The sequence below is a fragment of the Nannobrachium achirus genome (genome assembly GCF_963921795.1).
Source record: "Nannobrachium achirus genome assembly, chromosome: 10".
Lineage (NCBI taxonomy): Eukaryota > Metazoa > Chordata > Actinopteri > Myctophiformes > Myctophidae > Nannobrachium > Nannobrachium achirus.
In genome coordinates, this window is record NC_137819.1 from 4,115,222 (window position 1) to 4,131,280 (window position 16,059).

Below are 16,059 nucleotides of genomic sequence, written 5' to 3' on the forward strand. Positions count from 1 at the left end.
CCCCAAAATGACTTTTCTTCTATTGATTGCTCATGCCATGGAGACTTTGAGTTCAATAATGTTTTTTTAATTGTTGCATTCCTAAGACAAAAATGTGATTATAGTAAATTTACCCCCAATTGATTTCCGGATGGGGACACAAATGGATTTGGGCCCCCATCCGTAATCAATGGGGGAACATTTCTTGCAATCAAAATTGTGTCTTAGGCCTACAACAAAAACCCAAAAATATTATTGAATTCAAGTCTCCATGGCGTGAGTAATCAACAGAAGAAAAGTCATTATTGAATCACGGGTGAGTAAAGCCCCTATCATAGTAGGCACCACGGTGATAAGCTATCCACCGCGGTGTAGTCTTTTTAAGTCATAAAACTACAACATTGCGTCATTACTAGCGGTGAAGAGCTATCCACCACGAACCCCCGACACATCTCTCTGTTTTTACTATCAGACAGATCGGCCCATCACCCTGTTCACTGATTGGTCGATCTAGACCAGTCAGTCACGGTGATAGGACTTCACCGTGAGTGACTATGATGGCCTCCACTTGTTTTCTCACTTTAGGTGGATAGCTTATCACCTAAACTTTGCGGTGAATAGCTTTCACCCTGGACTCTGATAGAGGCTTGAGAAGATGGCATCCAGGAGAACGAGGCCCTCCCAGGGGTCATCGGCATGCATGCTGGCTTGTGGTGGACTACGGACATACAAAATGACTGGACAATACTAACACAAAGAGCTAGCTCCGAATGAGCGTTACGGATCTGCAACTCTGATTACGGGTCCATTTGTCTCCATTTGTAAAACGTGTGCCATAGCGTCGTAGTAAACAGGGGTGTTGCACCAAATTCTGGGCCCTGTGTACAAGTATTCACTGCAGGCCCCCCATGAGTGCATCTTCTTCATAGGGGGAGGGGGTTTAACCCATTTAGACTGGGAAGGCATTATTATGCTTATGCATTATTTTGTACTTTAACTATTGAAAAATAGCAGATATACAAGCTCACAGCACGGCACCGAGTGCCGCGCTGCAAGCTTGTTGATCTGCTATTTTTTTTTAATCTTGAACATTTTGTGCAAGTCTTTGAATATTTCAAATCCTTTTAAGTTTCTTTCTTTTTTTTTTTTTTTGGAAAACCCTATGTTTCCCATCTCAAAATACTGAGTTCCAGGGACCCCCCTCAGAAGCAACATTTGAGTTACAAATGTTCGCTTGAATACATATATATTCAAAGATTTGCACACATTTTCACGACTTTTCAAAATAGCAGATCTACAAGCTTGCAGCGTGGCACTGTGAGCTTGTATATCTGCTATTTTTCAATAGCTAAAGTATTAAAAAAAATAAGGCCCCTCCACCTTGGGCCCTCGTAACTCAGTCCCACTTTCCCCCCCAGTGTGACTGGGGTAGGAAATAAATGTCATACATAGACTTGACATTCAGTAACTGGGTCTTATAAAATAAGAACATTATAATGTGGTGTGCAAAAAAGAAACAGAAACAGGCAACACTCAAACACACTCTTTACAATTGAGTACCTGAGACGAATAACAGTCTAAGTCCATATTTTTGAATATATACTGTATTTCTTTTGATTTACCAGACTGTAAACCACAAACTAGTCATTTTTAATCTGTAAAATGTTAATGCACTCACCCCCTCGTTTTGTTCAATTGTCTGTTTTAATGTTATCTGCTCCCTTCGTCTGCTGAATATTTCTTGTACGAACTTATACTGTTGTTCCACAAACTGTTGGAGATATACTGTTTTTCCACTTTCCATAAGTATTATGTCTTATAATTCCTAATATATATGAGTTAAGTCAAACTAATCTAATTCAACAAAATGAGGGGGGAGTGCATTAAGAATGTAACAGATTAAAAACTTCGAGTTTGTGGTTTACAATCTGGTAAATCAAAAGAAATATCTATATTCAAAAGGTTAAAATATGGACTTACAGTAGATTGTTTTTCATCTCAGATACTCAATTATCAGTGAAACTGAGCCTACGGCTGACCTCTAGTGGTGTCACGGGGTATTAAACAAATCACAATAAAGACAATTTGATGGGCAACTTTATTGAAAACTGTGTCATTTTAACATGTTTCAGATTGGTGATAATATTTACCCTTCACGTATTTTTTTTTTTTTTTTAATGATCCTGAAAGAAAGCAGTGAGGTCATTTTAAGGTAAAAACAGTACTATATTATGAAGTTGTTCTTCATATACTATTATCACAAACATGACCTTAATGAAATCACGAGAAAGGCCCAAGGAGTTTTTCTGGATCGGTTGCTGGTCTCGGTCAATAGGCTATACGCACAGAGGCCATTTTGGAGAGAAGTTGGGCCTCTTCTCACTTCCTTCACAGGTGTTACTAATGATACTAATGAAGGCTCTGTTCCATTCTGGTCAAACAGAGCCAGGGTGCTGATATTGAGCATGTTGGCTCACTGGAAACACTGCTACACCGGTGGGTCCCAAAGTGTGGTCCAGGGTAACTTGCGGGTTCCAAATTACCCCTTAAAAGGTGTGTAACTCTGAGAGCATACAAATGGAACCAAATGGACCCTTACGGGTCCATTTGGTTCCATTTGTATGCTCTCAGAGTTATGGGAGTCCTTGAAATGAAAGGTTTGAGAACCACTGTGCTACATGAAATGTAACAGAGCCTTCATTAGTATCATTGGTAACACCTGTGAAGGAAGTAAGAGTCCCAACTTCTCTCCAATATGGCTGCTGCGCATATAGCGTCAGACATCATCTCTCTGGGTTCTAGATCAGTTCTGACCACTTTAGAATATATTTCTGTCTCCGGACTGGCTTCCATTCCATGAAGCCCAATCCTCTTTTATTTCCTAAAAAGAAGAAAGTCTTGGGTTTCCGTCTAGCGCGGGCCAGTCCCCCTCCTGCATTCATGCATTCTGTAGGCACACATGTAAAAGATACCTGCAACAGACAGAGGGGGGCAGTGTTCAGTCATCGATGCACACACACTGGGGCCCAACAGGGATAACTTGTATAGCCTTAGCCCAGTGTTTCTCAAAGTGGATTCCAGGGACTCTGTGGTTCCTTTTAGGGGGTCTAAATTGACCCATACAGAGGTCTGTAACTCTGACAGTGCACACATGGAACCACATGAACAGGTTCATTTTTGTCTACACTGTCAGAGTTAAGGGGAGACCAAACTTTTTTGTCTCTATCGCCGACCCCACCTAGGGTGTGGGCACTGATGACGCGGAGGGAGACACGCCACCAGCACCCACAACGTCCCCCGGCAGGAATCGAACACAGGACCTTCTAGCTGTGAGGCGAAGCACTAACCACTGCGCCACCTTGAAGCGCTAACCACTACACCACCGGTTATGTAATAATAATTATGTAATAATTGTGACAGCCCTACGTGTATGCGTGGGTTCTCTTCTCTCGGTCCTTACCTGCGAAGAAGGTCATGAGCAGAGCCACCCAGCCTAGTATGTAGGACCAGGAGAAGCGCCAGTCGCCGAAACGCCTGCCCAGGAAGTTGACCGTCACGCCGGTGTAGATGGCCATGGCCAGCAGAACAAAGAAAGCTGGGAAAGGTGGGAGATCAGAGTACTATTCATGGTGCAAGGGTGTGTGTGCATGCGCGGCGTACGTGTGTGCATTAGGGCATTAACGAAAAAGTCGACAAGTCGACTTCATTACACAAGTCGACTCCCACCAGAGAAAGTCGAAAGTCGAAGTAAAAAAAAAAATCCTTTGTATTTTTTTCTATCATTATTTTTGCTCCATGTGTGCGTCTGTACAGCATTCAAACAGTAGCATTGCTTATTGTCAAGGAAGGAATGATCCAATATTATAGTGCTACATTACATTTGGTATAACATGGTTCTATTGTGAAAATAGCAGATCTACATGCTGAGCATGTAGATCGGCTATTTTCACAATTTCTGCCTCCATATATTTGACAATTTGGACAATGTTTAATTTGTCATTTTAGAGGTATTAAAAAGTCCTCACACTTGAACTTTATGTTGGTTTGTTTACAGTTGAGTGAGAAAACAATGTTGCACATTAAGTTAATCATCTGGGGACCCCCCCAAAATAATTGGGGGGGTCGTGTGTGATGTGATGACGTCATCAAACGATAAAGTCGACTTCAACTCAACTTTTTACTCACGTCGAGTCGACTTGCAAAAATCACAAGTCGTTAATGCCCTAACGCGCGTACAGCATTATGTGCGCGTATGTGTATGTTTGTGTAACCCTCTGTTTGGACCATGTCCAAAAGAGATGGACAAATCTACGCCCATTTACTCAGACGGTAAATGAAGCCGATTTATTAGGGGTGTAACGATATAGTAACTGCATTGAAATGTCGTTTTTAATTATAAGTATAGAAGTATATCGAAATGAAAACAGCTAAAATCGAAACGTATCGTTTGACTTTGTATCGGCAGTGCAAATAATCGATTGTATCGATACCTACTTGGGCATTGAATTTAGCAATTTTTAAGAAGAAAAAATGAAAAGGGGGCGGGGGGGGGGTTTAATTACTTTTCCTTTCCATATAGCTACACTGGTCTATCAATAAATGTGTGTATCATATGATGCATTAGATGACGCGATATCATGCTACAAAGCATCATATGATGCTTTGTAGCATGCTGAAATACTAAAATATCTAAAAACACAGATTGAACACAGAAAATAACTCAGGATTGTGTTGATCGTGTCCCAAACAACAATAAAATAAGATCTGGTTGTCCCAGAGGTGAAGTGGCCCTTTAAGTCTCATAATATCACCTCAACTGCAAGGCCTTGGTTTAAAAATGCGTCGCCTCTTACAGTGCACTGGTGCATTAACACTTTGGATGCGCGTGCGCATGTGTGCGACTGTGCGTGTGTGTGTGTGCGTGTGTGTGTGTGTGTGGTGCGTGCCAAGACTCACTGGAAACGAAGAACATAATCCCTGCAGCGAACGAGCGGTTGAACCTCTCAAAGGAGGAGAAGTGGGCAAAGGACATGATGCCAGCGATGATGCCAGAGAAGCATGCCATGCCCGAGAGGATCATGAAGGCCCTGGTGGCATTCCAGTACGCTGCACGGGGACAGACAGGAACAAACCATGAGGAATGACGTCTCCCTGACATCTGTATGTGGCTTATCCATCAGCCTGTCTGCACAGTGAGGCCCATTCTACAAATGTCTTCTAAAATTTTCAGGGGTTCCCAAACTTTTTTGTCTCAGGGCAACCCATGAATAATGTTTTAATCCGAGGCACCCCTACCTTATATTTATAGCATATCGTCGTTGTCGGGTGGAAACCTTGTATGTCCATAACCGTTCGTTTTGTATTTATCATCTATAAAATGTACCGAACTAGTGAAAACAGCAGATCTACAAGCACACAACGCCTCGCATCGCGAGGCGTTGTGTGCTTGTAGATCGGCTGTTGTCACTAGTTTTGTGCGACAGTCTTGTATGATGAAGCAGGGCTTTGCTTTACCAAAAGACGTACACATTTGAAACTTGGAGATACGAGGTTTCTGCCCGACATTGACGATATTTTAGTGATTATGTTGCGAGGAGAATGTTGAGATAATAATAATTTGGTAAGAACTGACTGAACATAACTTTGTACTTCAAGTTTAAAATGATACTAAATATTTGTTCAAGTGTCCAAAAAAATTCCAAGTATTATCAAATGATCTCGCGGCACCCCTGGACTGCCGTCACGGCACCCCAGGGTGCCCCGTCACCCACTTTGAAAACCCCTGTTCTAAATCATTCTAAGGTTTTTTTGAAAAAACACATGTTTCTAAGATCAGTGGTTCTCAAACTGTGGTTCTGTCAAGGACCCCTGAATATGTGGCCACGGACCTCCAGCTCAAAATATGTTGTTCCAGGGACCCCCCAAGAAGCCAAGATTTGAGTTACAAAAGTTTGCATTAAAAATGTATATTCAAAGATTTGCACACATTTAAAAAAAATAGCAGTCCCCATCTGGAATCAATGGGGGTAAATGTACTACTAGTAAGACCCCTCAGGGTGACATGCGATCTCGCCCCAAAGGCGAGGTCGCGCCAATTCTTGTCCACATCTGGCCAGTGATGTGTATCGGACCAGTTACCCATATATGGAGATCCATGTACTGTATATAGTATATCCCTTTTATGCCCATACATGGAGATCCCTGTCTGAACAAGCCGCACAGATATGGGTTGTCTTCCTTCATATATGGACATTCCCATATGAAGTTCTGTTAGATATGGGCTTAATATTGATGACATCAGGGATCTCCATATATGGGACATAAAGGGGATTCTGTTAGAGTGGTTACCATGACATCACAACATACAATATATTTTATGCCCATACATGGAGTTCCCTATCTGAACCAGCCACACAGATTATGGGCCATGCCTTGCCCATTTGGCCAGTGATATCGATGACATCAGGGATCTTCATATATGGGCATAAAAGGGATTCTGTGGAATACCCATATATGGACTTTTAAAAAGGTGATGTCACCAGTGATATTTACTATAATCAAAGTCTTGAGAATGCGAAAAAAAGTAATTTTGGGTGGTGAACTATTCCTTTAAGTAAGAATTGTGAGTGTAAGTGAATGGGTGGAGGGTCCTCTTACCCAGAGGCGTCAATTGGGTATGGCACAGCTGCCATGTAGCCCTTGGCTACAGGGGGGGGGGAATAAATGTACTTCTGGAAATAAATTCATCATGCCTGTTGCTATGGTATGGCAAACATGACTGGTGTCTTGCACGCGTGCCTTCGCGCACGTGCAAGACACCAGTCATGTTGCCATACCTTAGCTCAGGGTTCCCCAATAGGCGGCCCGCGGGCCATTTGCGGCCCGCGGGGGGCCACTGTCAGGCCCCCACCAACCCCAGTAATAATGGTGGTATAAGAGCAGCAACAACACTAGTATATCACCGTTGTCGGGTGGAAAACCCGTATCTCAAAATGTGTACGTTCCTTCGCAAAGTAAAGCTCTGCTTCATCAAACAAGTCTGTCGCACAAAAGTAGTGAAAACAGCAGATCTACAAGCACACAACGCCTCGCGGACAAGCACACAACGCCTCGCACCGCGAGGCGTTGTGTGCTTGTAGATCGGCTGTTTTTACTAGTTTAAGTCATTTTTAAAATGATAAATGCAAAACGAACGGTTTTGGACGTACAAGATTTTCACCCGACAACGACGATATCAGAACTGTCGCTGGAGTAGCGGGAACGCCGCCGTCCCCCCTGCAATGTTGTGGCCCTTGGCTTGGTACCCTAGACATGATTTGGCCCTTGGGGAACCCTGCCTTAGCTTCTTTCTCTTCTATAATTTTTATCCCACGATTTTGCAACCCATTTTTCACCCAGTGCCAATTGCCTATGTAATCCTGGGCTCTGCTCACCCTCTGCCGCGCCTGGGGAGACAACGGACTGACCTCATGCTTCCTTCTATGCATGAGGAGTCCAAGTTGTTTCTTTTTACCTGACAGGGGGGATTTCCCCGGGATGGACGTAGCACGTGGAAGGAACACGTTATTCCAACCAGTTCCTTTCCCCTCCATCAAGCGCCCCGGCTGGCCAGGGGGAGGCATTATTGAGACCAGGATTACTGCATGTTTTTGTGAGGGTATCAATCCTAGGAGACACGGGGAGAACATGGAGACTCCACACAGAAAGGCCCTATCGCCGACCCCACCTAAGGGTGTGGGCGCTGATGACGAGGAGGGAGAAACACGCCCCCAGCACCCACAGCGTCCCCCGGCGGGAATCGAACCCAGGACCTTCTAGCTGTGAGGCGAAGCGCTAACCACCGTGCCCCTTAGCTTCTTTCTGAACCTGACGCCTCTGCTCCTTACCTATGCTGTCGGTCTGCATGTAGCACTTGTTGGCCATGCAGTACCTCCAGAGGCCCTGGTGGGCGTAGCTGCCGGACAGCCGGTACTGCATCCAGTAGTCGGTGGCCGTGGACACCACCAGCAGGATGTTGCCCACGATGGCGCAGAAGAGGCCCCCTCCCATGAAACTGTACATCTTGAGCTGAGATAGAGGGGCTGCCGCGGAGCACCTTTCACTGTCGACAAAAACAACAACGTCAGGAGATAGACAGATAGGACGGATTAACCCATTTAGAACGGGTACACATTATTGTGTATCATTATGCTTTAGCTATTGAAAAATAGCAGATACACAAGCTCGCAGCGCGGCACCGAGTGCCGCGCTGCGAGCTTGTAGATCTGCTATTTTTTTTAAATCGTGAAAATTAAAATTTTGACACGATTCTATTAGTGTCTTTTGAATCCTTCTAAGATTTTTTTGAAAAAACCCATGTTTCTATGTCAGCAATCTGGCCAGCCACCACTTAACTGGAGCTCAGTTAGTCTGTTCTTGAGAGACTACTATGTCAGTGGTTCTCAAACCTTTTCATGTGAAGGACCCCCAAAATGATATGAATTTGTCTACGGACTCCCATCTCAAAATATGTTGTTCCAGGGACCACCCAAAGAAGCAGAAATTGAGTTACAACTGTTCGCTTTGAAAATACATATATTCAAAGATTTGCACACATTTTTTACGACTTTTTCAAAAATAGCAGATCTATTGCGAGTGTGTATATCTGCTATTTTTCACTGGTTAACGCAGTCAATAATTCTAGGCTTAAACATGAACATAAAGACATGTTAAAGGAGTAGTTCACCCCCAAAATGACTTTTTTTCTATCGATTACTCACCCAATGGAGACTTGAGTTCAATAATATATATCGTCGCTGTCGGGTGGAAACCTTGTATGTCCAAAACTCTTCGTTTTGCATTTATCATTTAAAAAATGATTTAAAGGACAACTTTGTTTTTTTACAACAAGGGTTCATATTTTAGATTGTTATTAGAGAAAAGAAAAAGTGAGTGTTAAAATGTGGGACATGCGTACGCATGGGGATGCGTACAATTGGCTAAATATGTATATTTAGACACAATAAGTCAGCAGTTTCTTTATTGCTATTTACAGTAACACTTCTAGCCCCCATAGGTCACATCCAACCATGAAAGGTTGCGTTATATCTTGGGAATGGGCTTGTTCTGTGTAAAATTACATATTTAGCCACTTGTACGCATGCCCCCAACCACTGAAATAAGAATCTCTAAAACAATAGAAAGAATTAAATGAAATAATTTTAACACTCATCTTTTATATTATGTAATTACAATCTAAAATATGAACCCTTGTTGTAAAAAACGAAAGTTGTCCTTTAAACTAGTGAAAACAGCCGATGTCACATTCCTATGCCAATAATTTGAGGAGACTCTTTGTGTCTCCATAGGGAACAAAGCAGGCTCTTTGTGTCTCCATAGGGAACCACTGCTGGTCATAGAACTATTGGCTAAGGAATGCGACAAAAACAAAAAAGATATCCATGAATTCAGTTCTCTGTGGGGTGAGTAATCAATAGAAAGAAAATAATATTTTTTCGGGTGAACTATCCCTTTAACACAAATCACTGTAGGCCTAAATATGTTTTAAAACAAACTATAATATAGAGAGTCAGCCAAAAATGTAGCCAAAACTAAAGATCAAGCAGATATTTAAAGAAGAAACATGGCATCAGAAACATCACCCAGTATGAACTAGGGCATTCACGAAGAGTGATTTTTAGTATTCGAATTATTCGACCTCAAAGTATTCGAATAGTCGAATATTCAACAGGACTGGCCAAACTGGCCAAAACGGTCAAATATTAATTAAGTAAGCAAAAGGCGGACATTGTGAAAATAGCAGATCTACACGCTCACAACGCCTCGCAAAACGCGAGGCGTTGTGAGCGTGTAGATCTGCTATTTTCACAATGTTTATCTGCGGAAGCGAGTCACATTAAATGTAATACCTACAATTCCAAGTGCTTGTCAGGGTTGTTATGGCTTCCTATCTAGCCAAGCTTTATAAACCATGAAGAAATATACATATATATTTTTTTTTTTAATATTTTTTTTAAAGACAAAACAATAAAACATTTAAAATAAGCGAATATTCGACTTCGGTGAACAACGTGGAATAGTGACTTTGATATATTCTAATATTCAAATATTTGGTGAATGCCCTAGGATGAACATTCTGCAAAAAAAAAAAAAAAAAAACATGTTCAGGTTAGGAACTAAAGAGCAAATCCTGCCTAATAGCCTCCATGCGGCGAGCAAAGCATTTCCAAACCAAGCCCAATCAAAGCAGGTCTACAAACTTTTCAACAGCCATATTATGTTTGCTTTTATCCAGATGACGTGGAGCCCGCAGCACTCAGAGAAGAAGAGTTGACCCAGGTGTTAACTTATACGTAAAGCCCCCGCCGGGCAGGTTGAAAACCTTCTTTATACAGAGAGCTTGTTTCATCCTCACCGTCGCAGTGATGATGCCAGCCGAGCAACCAATGGAGTAGGATCGTCTTAACTCTGGGTGTTCCACTTAAACATTAAAGGACAACTTTAGCTTTTTACAACAAGGGTTCATATTTTAGATTGTAATTAAAGAATATAAAAGATGAGTGTTAAATCGATTTGACTTCTTTCTATTGTTTTAGAGATTCTTATTTCAGTGGTTGGGGGCATATTGCGTACAAGTGGCTAAATATGTCATTTTACACAGAATAAGCCCATTCCCAAGATACAACGCAACCTTTCATGGTTGGATGTGACTTATGGGGGCTAGAAGTGTTACTGTAAATAGCAATAAAGAAACGGCTGGCTTATTGTGTCTAAAAAGGCATATTTAGCCACTTGTACGCATGCCCCCATGCGTACGCATGCCCCACATTTTAAGCGCGATAAAACAATAGAACAAAGCAAATGAAAACATTTCAACACTCACTTCTTCTTTTCTCTAATCACAATCTAAAATCTGAACCCTTGTTGTAAAAAAACAAAGTTGTCCTTTAAATATTAACGGTACCGTTCCGACACGGCGGGGTCTTCTTACCTTGTTTCTTCTGGAGATGCAACCCTCTTGACCAAACCGCTGCCGCTGGTTCAAGGAAAGAGAGGGATGCGAGGGAGGGATGGATGAGGAGAGAGATGGAGGGAGCGACGCTTCCGACCAAAGAGGGAAGAGAGAGAGAGAGAGAGAGAGAGAGAGTCAGAGAATTCTCTTGGGCCGAAATCCAAAAAGTCACACACCCATTTTTTTTCTTTTTTTTTTCCTGTTGACGAAAGCAAAATCCTTTCGGGCGACAATTCAGTCACCACTGTGCGGGGGGGCTGCGCACTTGAATGAGGTTGGGGGGATGGGGTTGGGTTCGGGGGAGGGGGGGGGGGGGGGGCATGGGGGGGGGGGCACAAACCCACCACCCAACCATGTTACCTCTGTCCGTGTCAGCAGCAGGGGCGTCAATTGGGTATGGCAGGGGGGAAAATAAAAGTTACTTTTAAATATAAATCCATGAGTTTCTCTTTGTCTATCTGTGCTGGTTATTATGTTGTTAAATTACTGTAAAATATCTACAAATGCAAAATGTAACAAAATGGTCACTTTAACAAGGTATTAGAATTATATTCTTCACACTTGTATTCTCCCCATCTTGACAAAATGGTATATTCCCAAGTCAGTAATTGTGGCACGTTTACTAACATGCCAAGTTTAGCTGCACTTGAACAAACCGTAGAAACGGGGGAACATTGAATGTACTTCTTAAAAATAAATGTATCATGCCTGTTGCTAAGGTATGGCAACATGACTGGTGTCTTCGCGAGCGTGCAAGACACCAGTCATGTTGCCATACCTTAGCTTTTTCTGAACTGACGCCACTGGTCAGCAGTGGTAGAAAAAAATACTCACATTTTGTACTTAAGTAAAAGTATCACTACTGCAATGTAGATGTACCCAGTTACAAGTAAAAGTCTGGGATTAAAAATGCACTTGAGTAAAAGTACGAAAGTATTGGCATCACAATGTACTTAAAGTACCAAAAGTAAAAGTACAAACTGTTTGAAAATAGCAGATCTACAAGCTCACAACGCAACGCGATGTGAGCTTGTAGATCGGCTATTTTCAAATAGCCAAGGTACAGAATAGGGCCAAAGTGCATTAATGTATGTTTAATAATGTAATAATTTATATCTGCAAAGTAACTAGTAACTGAAGGTGTATCCAAGATGTACTGGAGTAGAAGTAAAAGTACTGAAAACTGGAAATACTCAAGTAAAGTATATAAAATCTCAAAAGTAAAACTGCTTAAAGGAGTAGTTCACACTCAAAATGACTTTTTTTTTGTCTATTGAAAATTAGATTTTTTTTGTTTTTATCGCATTCCTAAGCCAATAATTTGAGGAGACTCACCTCTCCTTCCGGACTCACCTCTCCTTCCGGAATCAATGGGGGTAGATTTGTTATAATCAAATTATTGTCTTAGGAATGCGCCAAAATCGAAAAACTATTATTGAATTCAAGTCTCCATGGGGTGAGTAATCGATAGTGTGAACTACTCCTTTAAGGACAGTACTTAAAGGGATATTTCACTTAAAAAAAAAAAACATTTGGTAATTTTATCGTCTAATCAGGTTTTTATGAACACCCTGAACAGTTTTTAATTTGCTTGATTCAATATTTAGATATTTGATGTAAATGTTTTTTCGATAACTTTTTTCATTTATTTTTAATAATAATTTTTCGTATTTCATTTTTTCCATTTTTCCAAATAATTATTACAAATGCATGAAAAAGGTTAATGAAAAAACACGGCCTGCTCACGTATTAGGGGGGTGTTTTTAATGAATCTATCATGTTTAAAATGGAGTTTGAAGTTACAATGGGTGTGTGTGTGTGGAGAAAAGGTGTTTCCCTGTTGAAAGTGGAATATCCCTTTAAGTAAATGTACTTTAGTTACTTTAGACCGCTGCGTGTCAGCGGCGGTGCCTGTGTGGGTGGTGGTGGGACTGGGCTGGGGGTCCATGTTTCCTTTTTTTTTTTGTTTAGTTTTGTTTATTTGTAAATGGTGTATTCTGGAGCTTGGGGGATATGCCACGGTATGCAGTACTCTCGTGGTGTCAATACAACATGCTGACACGGGTGGTTTTCTTTCAGGGCCTGTTACACTGTGGCAGCACGTGAGGGTGGGGGGACCCACATATGGTGGGAGCTCTGTTGTATAGGATTATCAGCGCTTATATATAATGCATGTCAGGAGTTTCTTTCCTAAAAAGGCGGGCCACGGACCACGTTGTCCGCCTATGTGTAGAAGGTTGTCATATATAGGCTTGCTTTAACCACTTGAACATTATATCGTCATTGTCGGGTGAAAGCCTTGTACGTCCAAAACCGTTCGTTTTGCATTTTTCATTTTGAAAGCTATTTAGACTAGTGAAAACAGCCGATCTAGGCGTTGTGTGCTTGTAGATCGGCTGTTTTCACTACTTTTGTGCGACGACCTTGTACGATGAAGCAGGGCTTTACTTTGCGAAAGAACGTACACATTTGAAACTTGGAGATACGAGGTTTCCACCCGACAACGACGATATACATTTTGTTGACCGGTGTCCCCCAGGGGTCTATACTAGAGCCTAGGTCCTCTACGTTTTCCCTCTCATACCAAATCTCTTTGCCAGAAATAGCCAATCTGAGTTGCGTTGCATTATAAGCTTGCAGATCGGCTAATTTTGCTGAAATTTCACGACAGAATAGGGACACTATAGCATTCATCTGGTACACATTATGTACTCGTGCTCAGCCTCAGACACACACAAAACATAAAATGTCTAAATGACAGTAACAAAAGGGGATGGTGTTGCAAAATTGCAGCTGGAACAATGCATCTGGTTCGACCAATGTGGTGTGATGTCCATGTCAAACAAAACAACACAACACAAAATAAACCCACACTGTGTCATTTTACATATCAACCTATCAACCAAATCAAAAAGCAAGCTATTAAGATATTAAGATGTGTTTGTGCATTAAACATTCAGCATCAACATGTTAATCACATGCAGATAAGATGATCTTTTTTATTTTTATTGATTTAATACTTTATTAGTCAGAAAACAGCACATATGGTACAGTCAGATGTTAAAGGAGTAGTTCACCCCCAAAATGACTTTTTTTTTCCTATTGATTACTCATGCCATGGAGAGTAGAGTTCAATAATATTTTTTGTTTTTTGTCACATTCCTAAGACAAAAATGTGATAACAATAAATTTACCCCCTTTCATTCCGGATGGTGACCCGTTTCGAAACGGGTCCCCATCCGGAATCAATGGGGGTAAATTTACTCAAATCAAATTTTTGTCTTAGGTATGTGACAAAAACCAAAAAATATTATTGAACTCTACTCTCCATGGCATGAGTAATCAATAAAAAAAAGTCATTTTGGGGGTGAACTACTCCTTTAAGGCTAAAAGGATAACACCAAATCATTCCCGGGGACTTGTTTCTTGATGGCTCCAGTCCAATTGTGACAACAAAGTTAGACAAATAAGCGATCATAATTATGATTATAGTTGACTAAATGTACAGTTGATTTTGTCGATGAAAAAATATATATTTTGGCGGGCCTTGGTGGCGTCATAACGGCTGATTTTACTCTTGGTTGAATGCTGAAAATAGCCGATCTACAAGCTCACAACACGTCACAGCGTCACCATGCAATACCATGGTATTGCATGGTATTTTTCCTCCCATTTGTTTATCAATGTCTAATCTAATTGTATAATCTCTTTATGTTGCTACTGAGGTATGGTTTCATCTTCATCTAAATCCAGAATAATAGTCATCTGATTAAACAATACATCATTTTTTCATTGTCTTTGTTGCGTTAAACTTTACTACCTTAAAGAATGGAAAGGGTTTGTGAACATTCTAGGACAGTGGTTCTTAACCAGTGGTCCAGGGACCACCAGTGGTCCTTGAGGGGGTTCCAGGTGGTCCCCAGCTAAATAATAATGGAGAGTTGGTAACTGTGAATATCTTACGCCCTCAAGAGTTAAATTATTGTTAAACATTGCATTACTTAATTTACAAGAAGTCTAAACAATTACAGAATGTTTTTTTTTTTTTACCTGTTATTAGAGCTCTCAAATTCTGCCCGAACCCGACCATACCCGAACCCGACCCGACATTTATGGTAGGGTAGGGCCCAAAATGTAGGCTAACTAGAGGGTCGCGGCCCTTCGGGCCGCTCACATCTAGTTAAAAAAAAAAAAGTAAAAAAAAAAAAAAAAAAAAAAAAAAATTAAATAAAAAAAAAAAAAAAAAAAAAACTTTAAAAAAAAGGAAAAAAAAAAGTTAAAAAAATAATAATAATAAAAAAAAAAAAAGTAAAAAAAAAAAAAAAAATTGACTGCCGGACGCACTTCCGGTTAGGAACTCCGTGTGCCACGTGATCAGTCCTAGCCAATTGGAGTGCTGCATTTGGTCTGTTGGTCCTACCAAACAAAAACCGCTGGCTGCAGTTCTTAAATGTATGTATAGATTAGTCAGTTCGGGTAGGGCTTAGGGCTCAATGAAAAAACTAAATATATATTTTTTATCATTTTATTACTATTACTCTGTGATAGACCCGACCATAACCGACCCGACGTTTTCGGGCCGGGTAGGGCCTAAAATGTATGCTAACTAGTCGGGCCGGGTAGGGCCTCACGCCTGCCCAGTTAGGGCTGGGCCTTAATTTTCAGGCCCGTTGAGAGCTCTACCTGTTAGCATTGCTATCATATGGTACCCGCATGGAATTGTGGAGAAAATCCTATTCAACAATAACACAATATTCTAAGTTTTGGGTCTGAGAGGTTGAATCTCTTCAAATGGGGGTGGCTCAAATGCAGAATAAATAACCACCGTTCTAGGATATAGATTTTGAAATTTGATTTGATTCAGCACATTTTTAAAAACAATACAATAAAAATATTCCACAAAAATAGAAAAACAATCAACGTGCTAGGAGGAGGCTTATACGCCTCTACCTATAACAGATATTGCCTGTGAGTGTTCCAAACGGTAATACAGCTTTCAGATGCGGGCTGTAGGCTACTTCTGTTTTGTGTCCAAAATAAAAACCACTACGTTTGGTTATCTGCTTTCA

The 16,059-nt window shown here is 41.1% G+C and overlaps 1 protein-coding gene across 1 annotated transcript; it reads right to left on the bottom strand.

The window, feature by feature from the left end:
* Nucleotides 1-2,889: 2,889 nt before the first annotated feature.
* On the bottom strand, nt 2,890-8,040 carry LOC308293325 (lens fiber membrane intrinsic protein-like; the record flags this gene model as incomplete). Its single annotated transcript, XM_080735786.1, has 4 exons — nt 2,890-2,951; nt 3,440-3,574; nt 4,936-5,085; nt 7,866-8,040. 4 exons carry the CDS (start codon nt 8,038-8,040, stop codon nt 2,890-2,892), a joined length of 522 nt encoding a protein of 173 aa, XP_080591912.1.
* Between the last annotated feature and the right edge of the window lie 8,019 nt (nt 8,041-16,059).